Consider the following 22,066-nt stretch of genomic DNA (forward strand, 5'->3'; position numbering starts at 1 on the left):
ATTAAAAAACTAACCTAAAAAAAAAATAAATAAAAGTAAAAGACTAACCTCTCTAAAATGTAAATACTTCCTACAAAATACACCAATAATAACTCATCAGAAAACTGGACAAAGGGTATGAACTCAGAAAAAAAAAAATAAAAATAAAGATAGGTTTGCAATGTGAAGAGATGCTCAATTTCACTCCCAATGAGAAACGTATTGAATACCAATTAAAAGTAGAGCAAGTAAGCACAAATGTGAAAAGATATTAAGAATCAGAGACTCTAAGGGGAATCATATACAAATGTTCATTATTCCATTCGTTTGACTTTTCGTTAGGTACAGAAAATTTTTAAATAAGCAACTGAAGGGGAAAAAAATAATAGAATTATATACGCCTGGTCAAAAAGGAGGAGGAGAGATATATCATACTGAGACACTATTTTCTATCTAGCAAGGCTGGCAAAAGTCCAAGTTTGTAACACTGTTGGTAAGGGAGACATTTCTTATGTTGTTAGTGGAAATATAAACTAGAGTAACTCCTAGGAAGAGCATTTTGGAAGTATCTATTAAAATCACAAATGTACACACACTCACATACAAATACATCCTTTGGGCTAGCAATTTCATGTTTGAAACTTAACCTACAAATACACTGCACAAAGGTGAAAGGGCAGAGGCCTAAGTTTCTAAGCACTGCCTGTAAAAACAACATAGAGTCATCAGCAGAGCACGGATAATATAAGCTGTAATTCATCCATACAACAGAACAGTATGCAACTATAAAAAGAATAGAGAAGGCCTTTACGTAAAGCTATGAGGATATAGGACAAAAACTTGCAAGACAGCAAGTATACTATGCTACCACTAAGTTTTTGAAAAGAGTAAAAAAAAAATTATGTACTTTGTCTATTTGTATTGGCTTTAATGTCAGTTTTTTGGTTTTTTTTGGGGGGGGGTTGTGTTTTAATTTTTTAATCTCTGAAAGAATGTCAGAAATAAGTAATACTGTTTGTTTACTTGTTAGGGTAAATGGGGCCATGGTAGAAGAGAGACTTCACTGTGTAACTTCTTGTATTTTTGAATGTTTGAACCCCAAGAATATATTACCTATTCCAAAGACTAGTTTCTATTTTTATTGGAAAAAAATAAGTCTTGGGAATTACCTGCAGTCCAGTAGTTAGGACTTTGCACTTTCACTGTGGAGGGCACAGGTTTGATCCCTGGCCGGGGAACTTAGATCCCACAAGCCACTCAGCCAAAACCAATTTTAAAAAATAAATAAATTTGATTCTCAATGTGACCATGCTTTACTGAAAATAAAAATTCATAAACTAAACAGGTTTTAAACTCATCAGAGGAGTTATAAAGGAGACAAAAAGGAAATCTGAATTTCTGAGATATCTTTTCAAAGGAAGAGTCTTGTGGTGCTTTTATTGTTTTTACTGAAGGTATTAATTTAACCACTATTTTCACACTAGCAAGCATAACACATAATCTCTTTAAAGTATCAATATCAAAATCTACTACTTTGACAATAGGTATGAAAAATAACTCAGACCAAGTAAAAGTTAAATCTCATAGCAAATATTTAGGTTTCCAAATTATTTTAGAATTTCATTGTAAGTTACCACTTTGCTATAACTCCTATCACTACTATATATCAGATATAAAAGATAATCTTTCAGTAATAAAATATAAAAGTAAAAACCTTTGATGTCTCTCAGGCCACAGTACAATTACATACTAAATGGTCTATAGTACCCTCCTAATCCCTTAAGAATACAACATTATCATCATTTCTTAATGACAAATTTTAAAATCCTACCATGTAAAATACTTACAGTGATTTATCTTTTAGGTCAACATCTCTTTCTTCTGTACGACTACTCTCAGCACTGTTCACCTCACACAATGCTCCAGCTCCACCTTCTGATGAAAGCAAGTCTGAAGTGTTTGATCCTGCAGTCTCAGCTGCTACTGATACAACATCTTGTTGACTATGAAGGAAATGAAAATATATTGGGAAAAGAACCTTTTAGTAATTTACATCTTCTACTAAACATTTAAAAGATTTTTTAAAATATACAAGGTCAAAATTCTGGAAGGTGATCCTTCATATCATAGAATAAACAAAACGGGTATTTTGGTTTCTCTGAGATCCTTCCTTGCACCGTCCTTCCTTACTGTACCTTAGGAGACAATTAGCAGCCACAATGAACAGGGTAAGTGCTCAACAAGTTACAAAATGAACAACTCTTAACTACACGGGGTTCACAAACCAAACGTATGTGTAAAGTTTGGGAATTATCTCATTAAAATTTATTATCGGCAGTCCTTCACACAGTACTACCGCATTACCCAAGAGTCATGGAGATCAAGGACGCAGTTCCAATACCAAGCTGCAGTTCACGGAGCACCACGGAAGGAGAGGACTGCTGCATCATGAAACATTTCAACTAAGGATAATATAGACAATGACTAGCTAGTGGCCAGCATTCAATTTCAACACAAATTCACATTTAGCCATGCTTTATTTTTGCTGCTTTTTTTCCTACTGGGTGTTTCTTTTCCCAGTGCTCCTTGTATATTCTTTTTCAGGTTAGATGTTACATGTAAAACCTCATAATCAGCAACTTGAGTTTTACTTCATGGAGGCTTTTGTCAATAAAAGTATTTAACGTTACTGCAGTTGAATTTATCAGTTTTATCCTTTAAACTTTGTGCTTTTTATGTCTTAAGAAATCCTTGCCATCACAAAAATATTTTTATACAGTTTCTCTTAAAAGTTTTAAAGATTTGCTTTATATATGTCATCTTTAATCTATGAAAGTTACTGCATAGGGTAAATAGGTAAAATAGGGATCTACTATCATTTTTTTTCATATCTAAACACCATTTAATGAATGATTAATTCAATCTTTACCTGCTAATCTCTTTTTTACCGTACATTGTTTTTTCTTATCTATTTTTATTGAAGTATATAGCTGACTTATTGTTAATTCCTGTTACTCAGCGAAGTGATCTGGTTACACACACACACACACATTCTTTTTTTAATATTCTTTTCCATATGGTTTATCATAGTATATGGGAGATAACTGCTAATGCTACCTCTGACATCCATCAGATTCCTAAATTTCTCTTCCTAGATTCTACATCCAGTTCCTCTCAGTCAACTTGTCCTTTTCCAGTACCAACCACACTTTTGATTACTCTAGCTTTAGAATAACCCAATACATTTCATCTCCAGAGTTGTTTTCCAAAATTGTCTTTACCATTCATGACCCTTCACTCTTAGGGACATAACAATTATGGAATCAGCTCACTGTTTTGCAAAACCAATGGGATTTAAACAGTCATAACAGGGTTGTTTTCCCCCCTTAAAAAAAGTCATCAGTATTGTTTTGTGCATAGTCTATGAAGTTAGTTGCGTGTCTGAGGTGAAAATTTAGATATTTGTCACCCAGCAAGTTAAAGACCTGAGGTCTATGGCTTGTCTTCAAAGAAACCATTAATCTTCTGAACTGTGTGAGTAAATTGGCACATGTGCATACATGTATTTTACATGACAGTAAGTGGTTTTCATCAGATTTTTCAGAAAGGGTATACAGAGACCAATGGATCAGAAAAAACAGCCCAGAAATATACCCATGCATATATGATTAATGATCTTTGACAGGGTGCCAAAACTACACAATAGGAAAAGGATAATCTCTTCAACAAATTATGTTGGGAAAGCTAGAAACACACACACACACACACACACACACGAAACTGGACCTTTATCTTACACACAAAAATTAACTCAGAATGTATTAAAGATTTAAAGGTAACATTTTTTCTTCCCCTTTCTCAGCTGCGCTACACAACTTGTGGGATTTTAGTCCCTGCACTGGGGACTGAACCCAGGCCCACTGCTTTAAAGGATACAACTGAAACCGTAAAACACCTTTTAAGGTGCTTTAAGGTGCTTAAACCGTAAAGAACCCGGATAAAACACCTTAAAGGATAAAGCTAAAGGAAAACAGGGGGAAAGCTTCATAAGATTGGTACTGGCAATGATTTCTTGGACATGACACAAAAGGCACAGGTGAGAAAAGCAAAAATAGACAAGTGGGACTATGTCAAACTAAACACCTGCTGTAGAGCAAAGGAAACAATCAAAAGTCAAATGCAAACTGTTGAATGGGAGAAAAGATATGTAAACTATGTATCAGACAAGGGCTTAATACTCAAAATAGATAAGAAACTTCTACAACTTAGTAACCGAAAAACAAATAGCTCCATTAAAAAACTGGAAAAGCGTGCTTCCCTGGCAGAAGTTAAGGCTCCGCCCTTCCACTGCAGGGGCAGGGGTTCAATGCCAGGGACCTAAGGCCCCACAGGAGGCTGCAAGGTACAACCAAAAAAGAAAGAAAGAAAATAAAACATTTTTTTTTAAAACTGGAAAAGGAATTGAATACACATTTCTCCACAGAAGATATACAAATGGCCAACAAGTATTTAAGCATTTAAAGAGCTCAACATCACAATAATCAGGGAAATACAAATCAAATCCATAAGTTATCATCTCACACCTATTAGGAGCTATTGTATTAATTTTTTAAATGTAATTAAAATATATTAATTAAATATATATTAGTTTTTTAAAAATGAAATAATGCAGGTAAGAATGTGGAAAAACTGGAATACTTATGAATTGTGGGTGGGAATGTAAAATGCAGCCACAATAAAAACAGTATGAAGGCGCCTCAAAAAATTTAAAGCAGAAGAATTTTCATATGATCCAGCAATTCTCCGAGTATTTATCCAGAAGAACTGAAAACAGAGCTCTTAGAATTTTCTTCAATTTCATGTTTATTGCAGCATTATTCATTACAACCAAAAGATGGAAACACTGTAAATATTCACGGACAGACCAACAAATAAAGAAAATGTGATATATACCTACAAAGGAATATTATTTGACCATAAAAACAGAAATCTTGTCATATGCTTTAATATGGATGAACCCTGAAAATATTATGCTAGGTGAAATAAGCCACTCATAAAAGGACAAATATTATATGATTCCACGTATTTGAAGTATCTAAAGTAACTCACAGAAACAGCAAGTAGAGTGGTTACCAGGGGCCAGAGATGGGGAGGAAACAGAGTTACTGCTCAATAGATAGTTTCAGTCGTGTGCATAGTTAACAACATTGCACATTTTAAAAACTCATTTAGAAGAGTAGATCTCATCTTATGTGTTTTTTACTGGGAGTAAAAACAAACAAAAAACTCTCAGCAGGATATATCACATTCAAACAGCTGAAAACCAAAGTTAAGAGAAAATATTTATAGAAAATGATAAGTCTATGCAAACATTAACCACACGAAGGCTGTAGCGGCATAGCAAGCATCAGAACAAAGAGCAGGACCAGAATGATATCACACAAGTGATGAAGGGTGATTTCACCAAGGAGTTCCAACAATCCTAGAAATGTACACACCTAACAAAGGAGCTTCAAAAGACATGAAAAAACAACCAGAACTGGAAAGAGAAATAGGCAAATTCACAATTACAGGTGGAGATTTCACACTCCTTCAGCATCTCTGAGAAGATGTAGACAAAGTGAGTAACCATACAAAAAATACCTTGGTGAAAGAACAGGGTCAGTTCTTTGCTCAGCGTCTTCACTAAAGGATAAATCCACAAGGTCATCTGTGTCCTGTACACAGGGAAGCTCTTGTTCCTTACTGGATTCATCTTCATTAATCTCAGGACTTAAAGACAGGCCTTTATCTATTAATACAAAACGCATATTATTATAAAAATGATAGCAAAAACATTTCAAAAAGCACAAAGGAATTCACATACAACCCTATAAAGTAAGGATTATGAAACTGGCCCAAAGTGCAATTTCTTGATAGTTGAGCTCTTCTCCTTCATATGTAATATCTTTAACCGTAAGCCACAAAACAGCATAATATTATGATGCCTATAAATCACACTATATTACCTATCAGTATTCACTTAAAATCTTGGTGAAGCTGAACCACATAAAATTTAAATTCTACAGAAAGATTGTTCTAGTCTGCTACTATCTTTTCCTCCTCTCTTACTTGGTTATCTGCTTTAAGTAATCTGTATTACTTAGATACAGAAATCTATATATACGTATTCACATATATAGTAATCTATATATGAACTCTTAAAGAAAGAGACTAAGATGTCCCTTAACTCTTAGCTCTCATTCTCCAGGAACTGAGAAGTGTCAAAATGTCTACATTCTAGGGAGTTCAACAAAAGAAAAAATGGAGGAATATTTATTTCAGTAGAGCTTCCCAGGTGGCACTAGTGGTAAAGAAACTGCCTGCAAATGCAGGAGACGTAAGAGACACAGGTTCAATCCCTGAGGTCCGGGAAGATCTCCTGGAGGAGGGCATGGCCACCCACTCCAGTATTCTTGCCTGGAGAATCGCATGGGCAGAGGAACCTGGCAGGCTATACGGTCCATAGGGTCGCAAAGACCTGGAGCGACTGAAGCGACTTAACACATACACACACCCCTTTTACACAAATTAAACAACTTACTTTGGGTTCATAGAGGGGCTCTGTAGACGTAGGACATGAAAATCCGTGATTTATTAACAGATACAGTATACATTTAACTATATAAACATGACTTGGAACCTTGTTAATATGAGTACCTAAGAGGTAACACTTCTCAAAGACAAATTGAGAGGAAAAAATTCATTTCACTTCATTTTTTTAAAATAATAAACTATTTTTTCTTTAAATTAAAAGGGTTTAATACAGTACCATGAATACGGAACCAATGAATACTCATCATTAGTTGCTATTATTCAGAGGAAGCATAGTTAAGTTATACATGTCCTCACAAGTAATATAGGGGCTGTTAAAATATGTAATAAACTTACTTCTGTGTTTTTCTCCTTTAGAAGAGCCTGGCTGAACAGTGGCACTTCCTGAAAGATGCACTTCTTGCTCACTACCTTCACCCTGATTCTTTCTTCTTCTTTTCTTTTGATTTACATCTAGTCCTAATGCATTCTGTTCTGAATCCTGTTCAGATAAAGTCAGAGACTGCAGTTCTTCTTCAACTGTCTGAGCATCCTTTTGCGACCTTCCTGGGTTTGAAATTTTAGTGCTCACAGACTCATCTCGATCATCATTAGCAACTTTTTTCACTGAAAGTGAGAGAAATTGTTGTAACACAAAAACAACCTATAGAAAAATGCTTAAAGGTGGAGAAGATAAATACTTAAGGATGTCTTAGCAAAAATTTAAAGACAACTTAAACTGTCCAATAGAGAATGACTAATAAGTTATAATACATTTATGCAATAGAAATCTAGGCAGTAAATAATGAGGTAGCTTTATATGCAGTAATATATAAGATTTCAAAAATTATTGTTGCATTTAAAAAATCAAGTTGCAGAACAATATACACAGTATCATCTCATTTTTATTTTAAGGATAAAAATTACATATATTCCAAGACACAAACATATATAGGCATATTATAGAAAAGAGTTACTGTACTAACTAAAAGGCTTCTCTGGTGGCTCAGATGGTTAAGAATCTTCCAACAATGCAGGAGACCTGGGTTTGATCCCTGGGTCAGGAAGATCCCCTGGAGAAGGGAATGACAATCCCCTCCAGTATTCCTGCCTGGAAAATCCCATGGACAGAGGAATCTGAGGGCTACAGTCTATGCGGTCACAAAGAGTCAGACACAACTGAGCATTTTTCACCTTCATACTAACTCATTATTTACTAATAATTATCCCGAAGAAAGCTGAAGAATTTAACTTGAGGGCAAGGTAGGAGAGAGAGTTCAAGAATTTCATTTTCTATATTCTTTGTTTTTCAATGAACAACCTTATTAGCAAAGATTTTTAAACAATTTCTAGTGCTTTTCTTTGAAGACATATTAACAGTTAACTATATCAAAAAGGTAAAATAATGGGGACTTCCCTGGTCATCCAGTGGCTAAGACTTCACGCTCCCAATGCAGGGGGCCCAGGTTTGATCCATGATCAGGGAACTAGATCCCATATGCTGCAACTAAAGATCTAAGGAGATCTGAGTGCCACAACTAAAATCCAGCACAGCCAAATATGGGGAACACATGTATAATTTTTTTTTAATTAAAATTGAATAAAAAAAAAAAAGTAAAAAAAAAAAAAGAAAATGAATATTAAAAAAAAGATAAAATAACAAATTACATTAAAAAAAACAAAAACAATAAAATTCAATGTCATTTGTGAAAGTGAAAGTCGCTCAGTCGTCTCCGACTCTTTGCGACCCCATGGACTATACAGTTCATGGAATTCTCCAGGCCAAATACTGGAGTGGGTTCAGTTCAGTTCAGTCGCTCAGTCGTGTCCAACTCTGCAACCCCACGGACTGCAACACGCCAGGCCTCCCTGTCCATCATCAACTCCCAGAGTTTACTCAAACTCATGTCCATTGAGTTGGTAATGCCATCCAACCACCTCATCCTCTGTCGTCCCTTCTCCTCCCTCCCTCAATCTTTCCCAGCATCAGGGTCTTTTCAAATGAGTCTGTTCTTCCCATCAGGTGCCCAAAGTATCGAAGTTTCAGCTTCAGCATCAGTCCTTCCAATGAATATTCAGGACTGATTTCCTTTAGGATGAACCGGTTGGATCTCCTTGCACTGGAGTGGGTAGCCTTTCCCTTCTCCAAGGGATCTTCCACTGGAATGGGTAGCCTTTCCCTTCTCCAGGGCATCTTTCCAACCCAGGGATTGAACCCAGGTCTCCCAATTTTATTCAAAAAAAGTCAAACAAGATTTTAAAATTAAGAAAATACTCTGGATTATTTTCTTATCAGAATAATAATCAGCAATTTTTAAATTCTGACCTGTAACAAAATACCTGAGAAGTTCTCACATTAAGTTACAATTGGGGTACTTATGCTATCATCTGTAACATAGTAATCACAAGATTATTGATAGATTAGTATATTTATTTTAGTTTCCCAGGGCTAAAGAAAGTAAAAAATTGACTAAAGAATGAAACGACTTTGCAGTCTTTAACACTATGTTTAAAAAGACAGGGAACTATGCTCTAGAGAAAGAAGTTCTATATTGGCTCTGTGCAGAAAAGAGTTAACAAAGCAGGGCTCACTGCACTCCTTTGAAACGCCTGCATAAAAGGTTGGCCCATGGGCTGTGTTTGGAAACTTGGGTCTGGGGAAGAGTTCCATTAGCCTAACTGATGACAAAAGTGGCTCACTGTACCTAAACTGTTTAAACAATGTAGTTTACGCTGAACAACTGCTGTCCTTCTGGGCATTTTGAATTCTGGTACATGACAGGAAGATGGTGTCTACATGACCAACCTCTAAAGAAAAACCCTGGGTGCTGACTGGGTAACAAGCTTCCCTGGTAGACAATTTTTTTTTTTTTTAAGTTTTTACTTTTTATTTTTTGGCTATACCACACAGCATGTGGGATCTTATTTCCCCCAAGTGTGTTAGCCATTCAGTCATGTCTGACTCTGCGACCCCATAGACTGTAGTACACCAGGCTCCTCTGTCCATGAAATTTCCCAGGCAAGAATACTGAAGTGGGTAGCCATTCCCTTCACCAAGGAGACTTCCCAACCCAGTGATCGAACCCAGGTCTCCTGCACTGCAGGCAGATTCTCTAATCTGAGCCCCTACCCTGTGATCAAACTCATGCTCCCTGCGTTGGAAGGGCGGAGTCTTAAGCACTGGACCCCCTTACACGTCTCATTCCTGCATGATGTTGGGAAATTAAGCGCATCCCGTGTGGCTCGTAGACACCTGCACATGGTCCCCTCAGACTTTGACCTTTGTGCCATCTCTCTTTGCCAATTTTGCTCTGCATTCTTTCAATGCAATAAATCTCAGCTATTTGTACAACTATATGCTGAATCCTATGAGTCTTAGCAAATAATTGAATCTGGGGGTCCTCTTGGGGTCCCCCATCACAGACTCTCACAGTCCTAGGTTGAGTTCTGCTGCTGTCACTACTAACACTGTGATACGTTAAGAAAAAAATGAGAGGATCTCTGAGGTTATTTCTGGGTTATTAAAACAAAAGGAAAGGGGCTGGGATGTACAGCTAACACATAAGGTTCCCTATAGTTCAAAGATCCTTTAAATGATAAGATTATAGCTAAACATTGTCCTCAGATCAAAATTCAAATAGTTAAGAAAATATAAGCCTAAAAATAGAAATACCCACATATACCTGGTATAAGTCCCTCAGAAATAAGCTGTGCTCAAACAATACAATTTAGTCACAAGCTCAAAGTATTGGACTTCCATTTTTCATTATATTCGACTTTTGAGCCAGATTTGATTTACAGAGAAAAATAATAAGTAAGCAAACATGACAGCTCACGATTCTAACTCTCCTTTATTAGCTACAACTATGCCCCAGCTGCAAGAAAAATGCTAACAGCCCACTTACACCAGTTATAAAATTACAAAGGGAGCTGCTATTCGTGGCCAGTTAACTAGAAGACTGAAGAAAAACCAATGCCCTCCAATCAGATGTCTTAATGATCTCAACTGCCTGAACTATGTGAACGCCCTAAGACTTTAGACACAATACAGTAAGTCTATTCTTACTAAGTAAAATAACTTTTTTCAATAAATACCTTTTGCATTTTTCCGTGATTTAGACGACTTCTTCTCCTTTGAACTCTGATTTTTAACAGATTTTTGTTTTCTTTTCTCTTCTTCGGCAAGAACTTTCTGAAGCAAATGAGCAAAAAAATCGAAGTCAAAAGGGCGCTTTTCCTCTGTTTAAAAAAAAAAAGAACCTTCAAGTTTTTATTTTTAAAAAAAGGAAAAGAACTTCCAAGTTTTAATTTTTCTTAAGTAACATCAAAAGCAAATGATCTTGTCAGCAAGAGAACAAACAACTTTAATCACTATAGTACAGTCACATAACAGAATCCCACTGAGCAATAAAATAAGACATCTAGAACAAGAGAAACTAACCTATGATGATTCAAATAAACGTGGTTGCCTGGGTTGGGATTAGGAGTGGAGACTGACTAGAAAGGGAAAAGAGGGGCCTTCCTGGAGTGATGACAATGTTTCATGGCTTATTTAAAGTGGTGGTTACACAGGTGAATTATTTATCAAAAGTCAAACTATAAATTGCACTGTGCATAGTTATAAATAAACTTTTTTAAAATAATGGAATGACTAAGAAGTTCTCAAAAGCCTACCACCCACTTCATGTCCTCACTTTATTACCACCTTTCACTATTAACTCTACTCTTTCAAATATCAGCAAAGGAGGAAGTACAAAGGAGGAAGTAAATGAACATTAATTAGGACCATTCCACTAAATACCCATTAACAGTAAAATAATTTCTACTATAAAGCACCAAACAGTGAATTTTAAAGGTTTTAGAATGGTCTAACAAAGACTCCACACCCCATAAAGACTGTTCATAGATTTATGGATTCTTTTCTGATTAAATATAATGAAAAGTTTCAAGAGCACTTCTCTAAAATGGTGAGAGTTGAGGACTACAGCATTCCAGGCCCCCCAGGAGCCGTTCCTGGGAATGGTTCTCCTGAGCACTCAGCACCACACTGACAAGGTGCGGGGCCCACTCAACTACCTCTGTGCCTATACTCAGGAAATAAATGTGCAGAGCTACACGATCTAAGTACCTCTCTTTAGAATTGGTTTCTAAGATTAGCACTACAGCAAATGAACGTAGAACACATTTATCATGAAATGTTGGTGATTATCTTCCAAACAAAGAATGCAGGAACTACTTCAAACAGTACATTTAATTCTGTTTTTCTTTACAGATCCCTTGATGTATTTCTCTGGACTTAAAGAGAAACTAACAGCCTCATTTTAATGAGGTTATTAGTTAAAAATTGAAAGGTATACATCATTTCTTCAAATCAGGTCTAAATTCAAATGTCACACCTTTAGACAGACCTTCCCTGAATATCCAAACTCCCTCTTTTTTGATTCTTAGAAATTACACTATCTGAAATTATCCTGCTTACCAATTATATTCCTCCCCCACCCACTTAGACTTAAGGCTCTAAAAGCAGGATTCTCAACTGTCCTGTTCACCATGATATTCTCAGAGCCTACAACAGTAGCTGGGGCAGGGCAGGTGGTCTGCATTACCAACTGAATAATGGACTTACCATTGTAAGGAATCGTTTAATAGTGTCTTCCAGAAACAAGGAACTTCTTCAATACAATTCCCCCAGAATAAACAGCATATAGAAATGGTTTCCTCAGTCCCTCTAATTTCTTGGGACTCAGAAACCTGCTTAATTAGTTCTTGATGTTTTAGTTACTCCCTTGCCTATAAACTATATCAACTGCCAGACCTGAACTGCTAAAGAGAAAAATTTCCAGTGCTACTCTTCCTGTGACAATATAGGGAGATAAAACAAACCTAAAACACACTGAAACCAAAGACAAAATACTGGTCATTTGCCAGGCTCTTCAAACCATTCATTCTTAAAGAGGCGTTAATACTTACGGAATGCTTTGTCTATTCTCCATCCATTTGTTTTCTCTTCACGTTTAAATTTATTCTGTTAACAAAACAAAACAAACCCTATGGTAATTTTCTCCTGTTAAACAAGTGAAGATTATGTTTAAAAAATTACATCAAAGTAAAATTCTTATAACATATGATTCTCTAATAGAGAATAATAAATAACTTGCTAATAGGTAAATTACTTAAACCCTTAGCTTTTCAAAAATAGAGATGAAAGATTTCTACTAAGCTCTGTGCTTCTCAAGATCAATAACATGGATTAGCAATGGAAGCTGGATTTACGAGGACAGAAAATAAAAAATAAAGTTGACTAGCATGGGAATAGATCAAACTGTGATCAATTAAGCTAACTAGTATTAACTCTTTAAAAATTAATATATTTATATCAAGTTAAACTTCTTACATTATTATTCTAATGTTTTTAACAGCATGAAGGGGAGACTGTACAAAAACAGCTGAGAAAAACTTTGAAGCTGCCCAAGTTTATCTTTAGAACCTTCTTTATTCCCTAATGCTTTCCTGAGCACTAAAGAGCCCCATTCCCAATTTTACTACAGATTACCTCCTTTAAGATAGAGATGGTTAAGGTTTAAGGCTCAATGCATCCTAAGATCCAATTCTATTCCAGATAACCCCCTTTAAGATGGAGATGGTTAAGGTTTAAGGCTCAACGCATCCTAAGATCAAATTCTATTCCAAATAACCTCCTTTAAGACGGAGATGGTTAAGGTTTAAGGTTCAATGCATCCCAAGACCTTCAGAAAGTCTGAGGGCATACACATACACATCCTAGGGGAGGGAATGATTAGCCAGTCTCTCCCTTTACAGATCAGTGCTCTAAAAGTTTTTATTAAGAATACAAAAATCATATTATTGAAAAAAGAGAGAGAAATCACACACAATAACCTCTTCACTGACCCCTTCTTCCCTCCAAAAGAAACCACCCGCTAACCTGACTTTAAAGCAATCACTTTCCTGCACTTCCTTACTGTTTCTCATCCAAGGGTACACCATTAGGCTCTATAGTCTAACCTTTCCTATATTTTCCAGTATTTTGGTCATCTGATATGAACAGCTGACTCACTGGAAAAGTCCCTGATGCTGGCAAAGACTGAGGGCAGGAGAAGAGGGCGTCAGAGGATGAGATGGCTGGATGGCATGACTGATGCAATGGACATGAACTTGGGCAAACTCTGGGAAATGGTGAGGGACAGAGGCCTGGCATGTCACAGTCCATGGAGGTGCAAAGAGTTGGACACAATTTTTTATATGACTAACATTTTTCAATCTACAGATTACTCCTCTTTTCCATTCTTCCTAACCCTTATTACCAAGTAAAATAGAAGTTTCCAAAGAAAATCATCTTTCTCCCTTAAAGATGATATTATTCTTTAAATATTTCCTCAAAAGTTCACAAAAGTCATATCTACATATAACAGAAGTTACATAAAAAGTGACAGGCTACAATCACTAAACATCCTGAAGAATGCCAATAGGCTTTAGGCATTATTCAATTCTAAAACATGGCTACAGCATATTTTATCTAATTGAGAATATAGTCCAGAACAATTTAAAACTTTTAAGATGTATTGATATTAACCATTCTTTTTTAGGCCTCATCATGCGTGTGAGATCTTAGTTCCCTGACCAGGGATCGAAACTGGGCCCCAGCAGTGAAAGCACAGAGCTCCAACCACTGGACCACCAGGGAATTCCCTGATATTAGTCACTGAATCCATGCAGGAATCATTGTAAGCCAAATTCCATGATCATAAAATAAACCCCATAACTTCCACTTCTGGCCTTGACAAAGTAACTGGTAATGGACTTGTTCCACACATCCAACCCATCATAAATACCTTTAAAACTGAACAAAACAAACGCATCAACTATTTTTAAGCACTGGACAAGACTACAATCTTGGGAGAGCAAGACCACAATTCCACAATCTCAGAAAGAAGGGGAACACTAAAGATATACCAACTTTCGCCCTGACTCTCTGCCTGGGCTAAATTTCCTAACCACGGAGAGAGAAAGGCCAAACAGAGCCCAGAGATCCCACTGAGCTGAGGAAGTAAAGTACCTTCATAGGCAGGTTCTACAGAGAAGAGAGCTATTTAAAAAGGAGTCTCACGGATCTGGTAGAGGTATTCCATAGGTGGTTGGTCCACATCTGGGTTCCGTATGCCCTGAGCATGAAGTCTAGTAGAGAATAGCTACTACAGGGATGGGAGCAGAAAGAAGATCCTAGAAGCCACGTAACATAGGGAGATGACAGGGTTCATCATACCTGAACGCAAAGACTTTGTTTAACACCCACACATTTACCTCAGACAACAGAACAAGCACCAGTTAGAGACAGGGTCACACCTTAGAGCAACCTTCTCAGACAGGTTTGTAGCATGAGATTTACGCCCCAGTGCCCCCAAGGGACCTACTATATGTAATGAATTATCTTCTTCCCTATATATCTAGAATGGTATAACATGACCGTTCTTGGAAAAATCAGAAAACAGTAACTCAAATTATCTTCTGTAATTCAGATGAGAAACCTAGAGTAAGGATCAGTCTTAAGAAAGCCTAAAACCAAGACTTCATAAGAATAAGGAGAGCTGACAATACAGACATAAACACTCTGAAGGAAAAAATAAAAACAAACATAATCCAAACACTGTGTAACACATTATCCACCATGTCCAGCCTGCAATTAAAAAAAAAAAAAACCATGAGAAAAGATAGGAAAAGGTGCTGCATGGTCAAGGAAAGAGTCAACAGAAACAGACTTCAGATGTTGAGATTAGCTGACAAGAAAGTTAAGCAGCTGTTATAAATATGTTCAAGAATTCAAAGGAAAATATGGAATGATCAGATACAGAAATCTCAGCAGAGGAATGGAAACTAAGAAAAATAACCAAGCTGAAATCCCATAAATGAAACCATCACTGAAAGGACTTAGCAGATTGAAAACAGCCGAAGACAAGATCAGTGAACCTATGAACATGATAACAGAAGCTAACCAATTGAAATAAAGAAAAAAGACTGGGAAAAAAATGGACAGAGCATTAGTACAATGTCTCACAAACTCACTCATATAAGTGGAGTACCAGAAACAGGGAACACAGATACATAAGGCCAACCAGAAGTTATATTCTTGACTGTAAGGAGGATCAGGACTCCTAACCCCCATTTTAGGACAAGGAATGATAGCAAAGATAAATAGGGACATTTCCTACTAATAAAAGGATCAATTCAACAGCAAGCTAAAATGTGAATGCACCCAATAAAAGAACTTCGATACACATGAAGTTCAAATTACACCCAAAACTGATCAATTTAAAAGGAGAAACACAAATCTATAACTGTGATTAGAGGCATCAACTCTTCTCTCAGACAACACCACACCCAACAACTGCAGAATGCATGTTCAAGTGCATGCTCATCGAGATGAGAGTACGAGAGGCTTTAAAATAAATCTCAACAAATTTCAAAAAGACTGAAATCTTACAGATTATGTCCTGTGACTTTCACAGTGTCAAAGAAAACAATAACGGTAAGATATTTAAGACATGTCCCAACGTTGGAAATTAAACACACTTCTAAACAACTGGTATGTCATGGAAGGAATCACAAGGGAAACTAGACAACAGTTTTAACTGAATGACAATGAAAACAGCTTATCGATATTATAGGCTAATCTACAGTTCATATGAAACTATATAGCTTTAAATGCCTTCAATTAAAAAAAGAACAGTTTAAAGTCTACATTCTAAGTTTTCATCTAAGGAAGCTAAGGGAAAAAAATAAGAGAAGATTAAACCCAAAGTAAGTATAGGCATAAACCTTGAAGACATTGCAGGTTCAGTTCCAGACCACTACAATAATGTGAATATTGCAATAAAGCGAGTCACAGATTTTCGTTTGTTTCTCAGTGCACAAAACAGTCGTTTACATTTACATTACACTGAGACAGTCTGTTAGGGGTGCAATAGCATTATGTCTAGAAAAACAACGTATATACTTAATTTAAAAATTCTTTATTGTTAGAAAATACAAAAAAAAATACAAACCATCATCAACCCTTTAATTAAAAAAAAAATTGCAGTATGTGTGAAGTGCAATAAAATGAGGTATGCCTGAAGAAGGAAGGAAATGCTAGACTTTAAAAAAAAAACAATGAAAACATACATACAATTGATAACATAGCTAAAAGTTGGTTCATTAAAAGACTTTTGAAGTCAAAAACCTTTAGCAAGACAAGGGAAAAAAAGAGAGAAAGAAAAATCATCAATCAGTAAGATACATCCTACAATAAATCCTACAAGCATTAAAACGGTAAGTGAATAGTATGAAATTTGTATGCCTATAAATCCAACAACTTAGCATCTAAACTGACACAAGAAGAAACTGAAAATATAAATACCCGTATCTCTATTAAAGAAATTGAATTTATAATGAAAACCCTTCGTCCAAAGGAAATATAGGCCCAAATGATTTCACTGGTAAATTATATCAAACATTAAGAGGAGAAATAATACTAATCCTAAATAAAGTTTCTCAGAGTTCAGGATGCGAACACTTTCCAACTCATTTTCCACGACCACCAAAATGCTGGTACCAAAACCACAAAGACACTAAAAGAAAATTACAGACCAATACTGTCATGAACAAAAGATACAAAAAATCCTCAAGAAAATATATTAAAAATCAGCAACATATAAAAAGAATACAGTATGACTAACTGGGATTTATCACAGCAACGCAATGTTGGTTCAAAATTTGAAACTCAATATAATTTACTAGTCCATTTTTACTTTTCTGTACTTTGCCCAAAGACTTGCTGGGACCACACTAAATTTTTTTTTTTCACACTAAATTTTTAAGGGAAGAATCTAAACTATTTTTAAGAGAAACAGTCTCAATTCAGTTCAGTCACTCAGTCCTTTCCGACTCTGCAACTCCATGAACAGTCTAGTGACAAATTTATCATTAAATACTCAGATCCAAGAGCTCCCCTAAACAATCAACTTCTAGCCTTCAAACACTTTAACATTTTGTTCTCATTGTATCAGAGATCAATATTCAAAAAGGAACGTAAAGAATATAAAAGATCCCTCATCTTCTACAGAAATAGAAAGACCATTACGCTATACAATGGTTCCCAGTAAATCAGTCTATGCCTGATCTATTTAAAAAAAAAAACAAACCTAACTTTCCTAATAGTCCCTTTAATTAATGAAAAAGAAAGCCCATGGTCGCATAAAAATCTCACTATGAATTAGAAACACATTATAGCAACATAGTGTGCACTCGAATGCACTCCAACACAGGAAACTTATGATGAGGTTTCTCAACAAAAAGAACTATACGACAGAGAAAGATCATTCTTTTAGGCATATTTAAGCACTAATTGATAAACATCATTGCTGTTGTTAATAGTATCACTTAAAAAAAAACAAAAATTAGTATCACTGGTTGTCCTCAAAGTTAAAGTGGCCTAGAAAAGCGACAATTAGAGAACTACATAACTCAGCGTGTTCTTTTCCTAGAAAATTCAAAGATACATTTTGTGTTCAAAATCTATCCTTAACCCCAAAATTCTGGTACATTTATTCCTCTTCATTATCTAACTCTACTTTTATCTCAGTTTCATTGGCTTTGTTGGTACGCCCTCAAATCCCTTATAGAAGTGGAAAAAGATAAATAACAACATATAATACTGAGGGTTAAAGAGACAATACTCATTTTAGAACTGAGAAATATTATATTACACTACTTTTTGAATGATAAAGGACAGATGTACCAAAAACACAGTAGCAAAAAAGGACGGACTGAGATTTCAACCAAAGGTTTAAAAGACAGTAATTTTTAATCTCTTTTCAATCAACAAATGTAATGAGTTTACTTTACCTTAATTTCTATTCTTGCTCTGTGAGGAAAAAGCTGTCCAATCATAGAAAAGTCAGTTCCTACCATGCTGATGGCTAAAAAAAACATATCTGTCTCTGTAAAAATAAAAGATTTAGAAAGACTGAGAATTAATCTTATAAATATTTCAGAGGAAAAAAATTTTACACAAGTATATAAAAGGTTAAGTCGCTCAGTCGTGTCCGACTTTTTGCAATCCCATGGACTATAGCTCACCAAACCCCTCTGTCTATGGGATTTCCCAGGCAAGAATACTGGAGTGGGTTGCAATTTCCTTCTCCAGGGGATCCTCCCGACCCAGAGATCAAACCTGGGTCTCCTGCATCACAGATAGATTTTTTACCATCTGAGCCACCAGGGAAGCCCTACGTAAGTATGTATTTCGAGTTAAAAGTAAATTTGACAATATTGAAGTTTTTATTAAAGTCCATCAAATCTTTAATCATAGAAATATACCTATGAACACATAGACAGTTCAATTTTACTGCAAGGAGCCTCATGGATCTAAAAACACCTTCGTTAAACTTTTATATAAAAATATGGTTTAAGAAATTTGCATGTTCATATCAAAGTAGCTGGAATTTTTAAAAAGACATTCTGCCTATCTGGTCTCAAATGCCTTGAAGAAAACTTTCAGTCAGAACCAGTACATTAAAAAAAAAAAAAAAAAAGAACCAGTATACTGCTGCAATGTAAGCAACTAAGATGTGCTAAGTAGTACACAAAAGGAAAGTAGCTAGAAAAACACTCAGGAACAGAACTAGCCTCAAGAGAACAGGGCTGGGGAAGTCAGAAATTCATTCTGTATTACTCTGTTGCGTCTGAATTTTTTCCCAAAACAAACTGTACCATTTTTATAATAAAAAGTAAGTAAAACAAACAACAGCATGCAGTAGGTAATATATGCTTTTTTACACGTACTTTTTATCATTAAAGACTGTATTATACAATAGTGAGGTAGAATATTATTATGAGCACTAAAAATATTGGTAATTTTTCATTAAAATGATATTTGCTGTACGAGGATTTGACAATGAAGAATATTCCAGCTGAAATGATCATAAGGCTAACCCCTAAAAAGATGTCGAAAATAAAGTCAGAGGCATAGTTCTATGGTGGGGCAGGGGAAAGGTGCCAATAAAATTAGCTACAGAAAAAACTAGCTGGTTTGCATTTTATTCATTTATTTTTTACTCAGGGGATACCTGGCATAACACAGAAACCAAGAAACAAATTCACTTCATTTCCAATAAATAATCTACATAATTCAAAATGAAAATCAGTTACCTTTATTTGACCATGGTTTAGAGTAGTAGCTTTTCCTAAAGCTGGAATATGTAGTTGTAGAACCACGCTCAAATATGGGGTCATTTTCTTCAACCACACAGGGACCTTTTGTCCTTAAAACTTCTACAGTTAAACTGAAAGAAACATTTTTAAATAGATCCACACTAAACATGTAAGGAAACAAACAGTAAATGAGATTTAATAGTTATATTCTGAAATCTACCATGCCAAAAACCACATCAAAAGTATAATACACAGAACAAAAAAGTAATATACATTTGAAGTATGCATATTTTCTAAGAATCTGCCAATTTTCACTTAAAATGTGATTGCCAGGGAGCAAAAATTAATGCCAACTTGTTTTCAAAATCCTTAATAGAAATATAAAATCTGTAAAATATCTTTGGGCCACCTAAATAACTGTTTTTTTACTGACTTCTGCATGTCTCCTACATTTAACATAGCTTATCATGCAATACCCAATAGGGGATATTGAGAAATATAAGCATTTTATATTTACATTTTATATTCCTGCACACAAAGCAGTTAAGTAATGCTTTTAACAATAAAATCATCATCACAAAATAGTGCAAAACAACATGCATAAACAATTATTATTAACAGCATTATATTTTCATTTATCATAGAATTTATATCCTGTAAACCAATTTATTATTAATTAAACTGTAAGGAGACTTTCCATCTCTTTTTTTTTTCCTTCCTAGTTTATCTTCTTTTTTAAAGAAACACACATTGGAAAGACAAGTAAGTTTCACACTGCCAAATTTGAGAAATTTAATGTTATAACTAAGAAATTAAGCCAGAAAGTTAATTAAAAACCATAAAATATGTTTCATTGAATTTTCAACAGTTAACACCACACACCAGAATATGGTAATAGTTAATAAATATTGACATCAAGGACGAATTAATCTTTGAAATGTATTCTTAGTTGCGGACAGTATGTGATTAGTTCAATAGCTCATTTCAACTACCAGTAAAATTAGTAAAACAATGGTAGTAGGTTAGTGGGTGGCAGGTCAGCAGTACCATCTTCTCATGTAAAGGACACAATTATAAAAAATTGCTAAAAATTATAAACAAATCTAACCTACCCTTCTATTTATAACATCTATTACGCAAATATAAATATCAGTCAAAGTGACAGTGAGAAATACGGAAATTCAATCTCGCTCATTAGACAAAACTCATTTGTTCTCAAAACCACAATCTCTCTCTCTCTTAACTTACCTTTCTTCATCCAAAATAATAGAACCATCTTCTGCCACTTTTACTCGAGGAACCAGCAAGGGCCCATCATCCAACTCTTCTTCTATTTCTTCGTTATCTTCACCATCAGGAGTAGTCTTGCTTTCTTGCCTACCAAATGTCAAGGTAGGTTAGTTCATACAGCCATCAGAGACATCCCCTGAGTACTATGAACTTCTAAAACAAACTACTGCACCTTCAACCTTCTGTTAATAGCTATTTCCCACTTTTGCTATAACCTAACTGAAAATACTATGTTATTGAGACCATGGCTATAAGATTTCCTCAAATTGTATCTAGTAGCATTTCATAGGAGTCTTTACTCTCTTTGAAAAGAGAAATAAATGCTCATCTATTCTATCTCAATAGAGCATTGGAGTAAACCATACAGATATTATAAAATTAATAAAAAATAATCCATACAGGATTAATTTCCATATCATTTTATTACCTCTTCAGAACAATCCTTGGGGGTTAGATTTTCACACCCATTTGATGTTTGGAGAAGATAAATTACTGTTGCTCTAGACTACACAACAATAAGAGTAGACCAAGAAGCCAAACACAGTTTTCCAAATAATGGTTCCAAACTCCATACACTTTCCATTCAATTAGATTATCACTTTAAGGTCTTACTGAAAGAGGCATAACCTATAAATCTGTAAAAACAAAACCCATTTCTGGACTTCCCTACAGTGGATAAGAATCCACCTGCCAATGCAAGGGACAGGAGTTCAATCTCTAGTCCAGGAAGATTCCACATGTCACAGAGCAGCTAAACCCATGAGCCCCAGCTACTAACCCTGCATGCTGCAACTATTGAAGCCTGCCCGCAGAGCCTGTGCTCCACAAGAGCAGTCACCACAAAGAGAAAGCCCGCACACTGCACTCAACAGTAGCCCCTGTTCAACTGCAACTAGAGAAAGCCCAGGGAGAAGCAAAGACCCAGGGAAGCCAAAATAATTAATTCATTACAAAATAAAACAATGCAGATTCTAAGAAGAAGATTAGTCATTACAGGGAATTCCCTGGCGGTCCAGTG

The 22,066-nt window shown here is 35.5% G+C and overlaps 1 protein-coding gene across 2 annotated transcripts in view; it reads right to left on the minus strand.

Annotated features, from left to right (window-relative positions):
• The window catches only part of BDP1 (B double prime 1, subunit of RNA polymerase III transcription initiation factor IIIB), an 86,218-nt gene that overhangs the window by 58,099 nt on the left and 6,053 nt on the right, over positions 1–22,066 (minus strand). Inside the window, exons 5-12 of one of the 2 annotated variants that reach the window (XM_010853572.1) lie at positions 21,007–21,135; positions 19,756–19,889; positions 18,451–18,545; positions 12,523–12,577; positions 10,648–10,791; positions 6,910–7,179; positions 5,623–5,770; positions 1,827–1,982 (exon numbers count right to left, since the gene is read on the minus strand). In XM_010853572.1, coding sequence (XP_010851874.1) covers positions 1,827–1,982; positions 5,623–5,770; positions 6,910–7,179; positions 10,648–10,791; positions 12,523–12,577; positions 18,451–18,545; positions 19,756–19,889; positions 21,007–21,135 — 1,131 coding nt within the window. Of the gene's footprint in view, positions 1–1,826; positions 1,983–5,622; positions 5,771–6,909; positions 7,180–10,647; positions 10,792–12,522; positions 12,578–18,450; positions 18,546–19,755; positions 19,920–21,006; positions 21,136–22,066 lie in introns of both variants that reach the window. The other variant, XM_010853571.1, reaches the window with a different exon arrangement.

This window comes from Bison bison, unplaced genomic scaffold (genome assembly GCF_000754665.1).
Source record: "Bison bison bison isolate TAMUID 2011002044 unplaced genomic scaffold, Bison_UMD1.0 scf7180017864329, whole genome shotgun sequence".
Taxonomy (NCBI): Eukaryota; Metazoa; Chordata; class Mammalia; order Artiodactyla; family Bovidae; genus Bison; species Bison bison.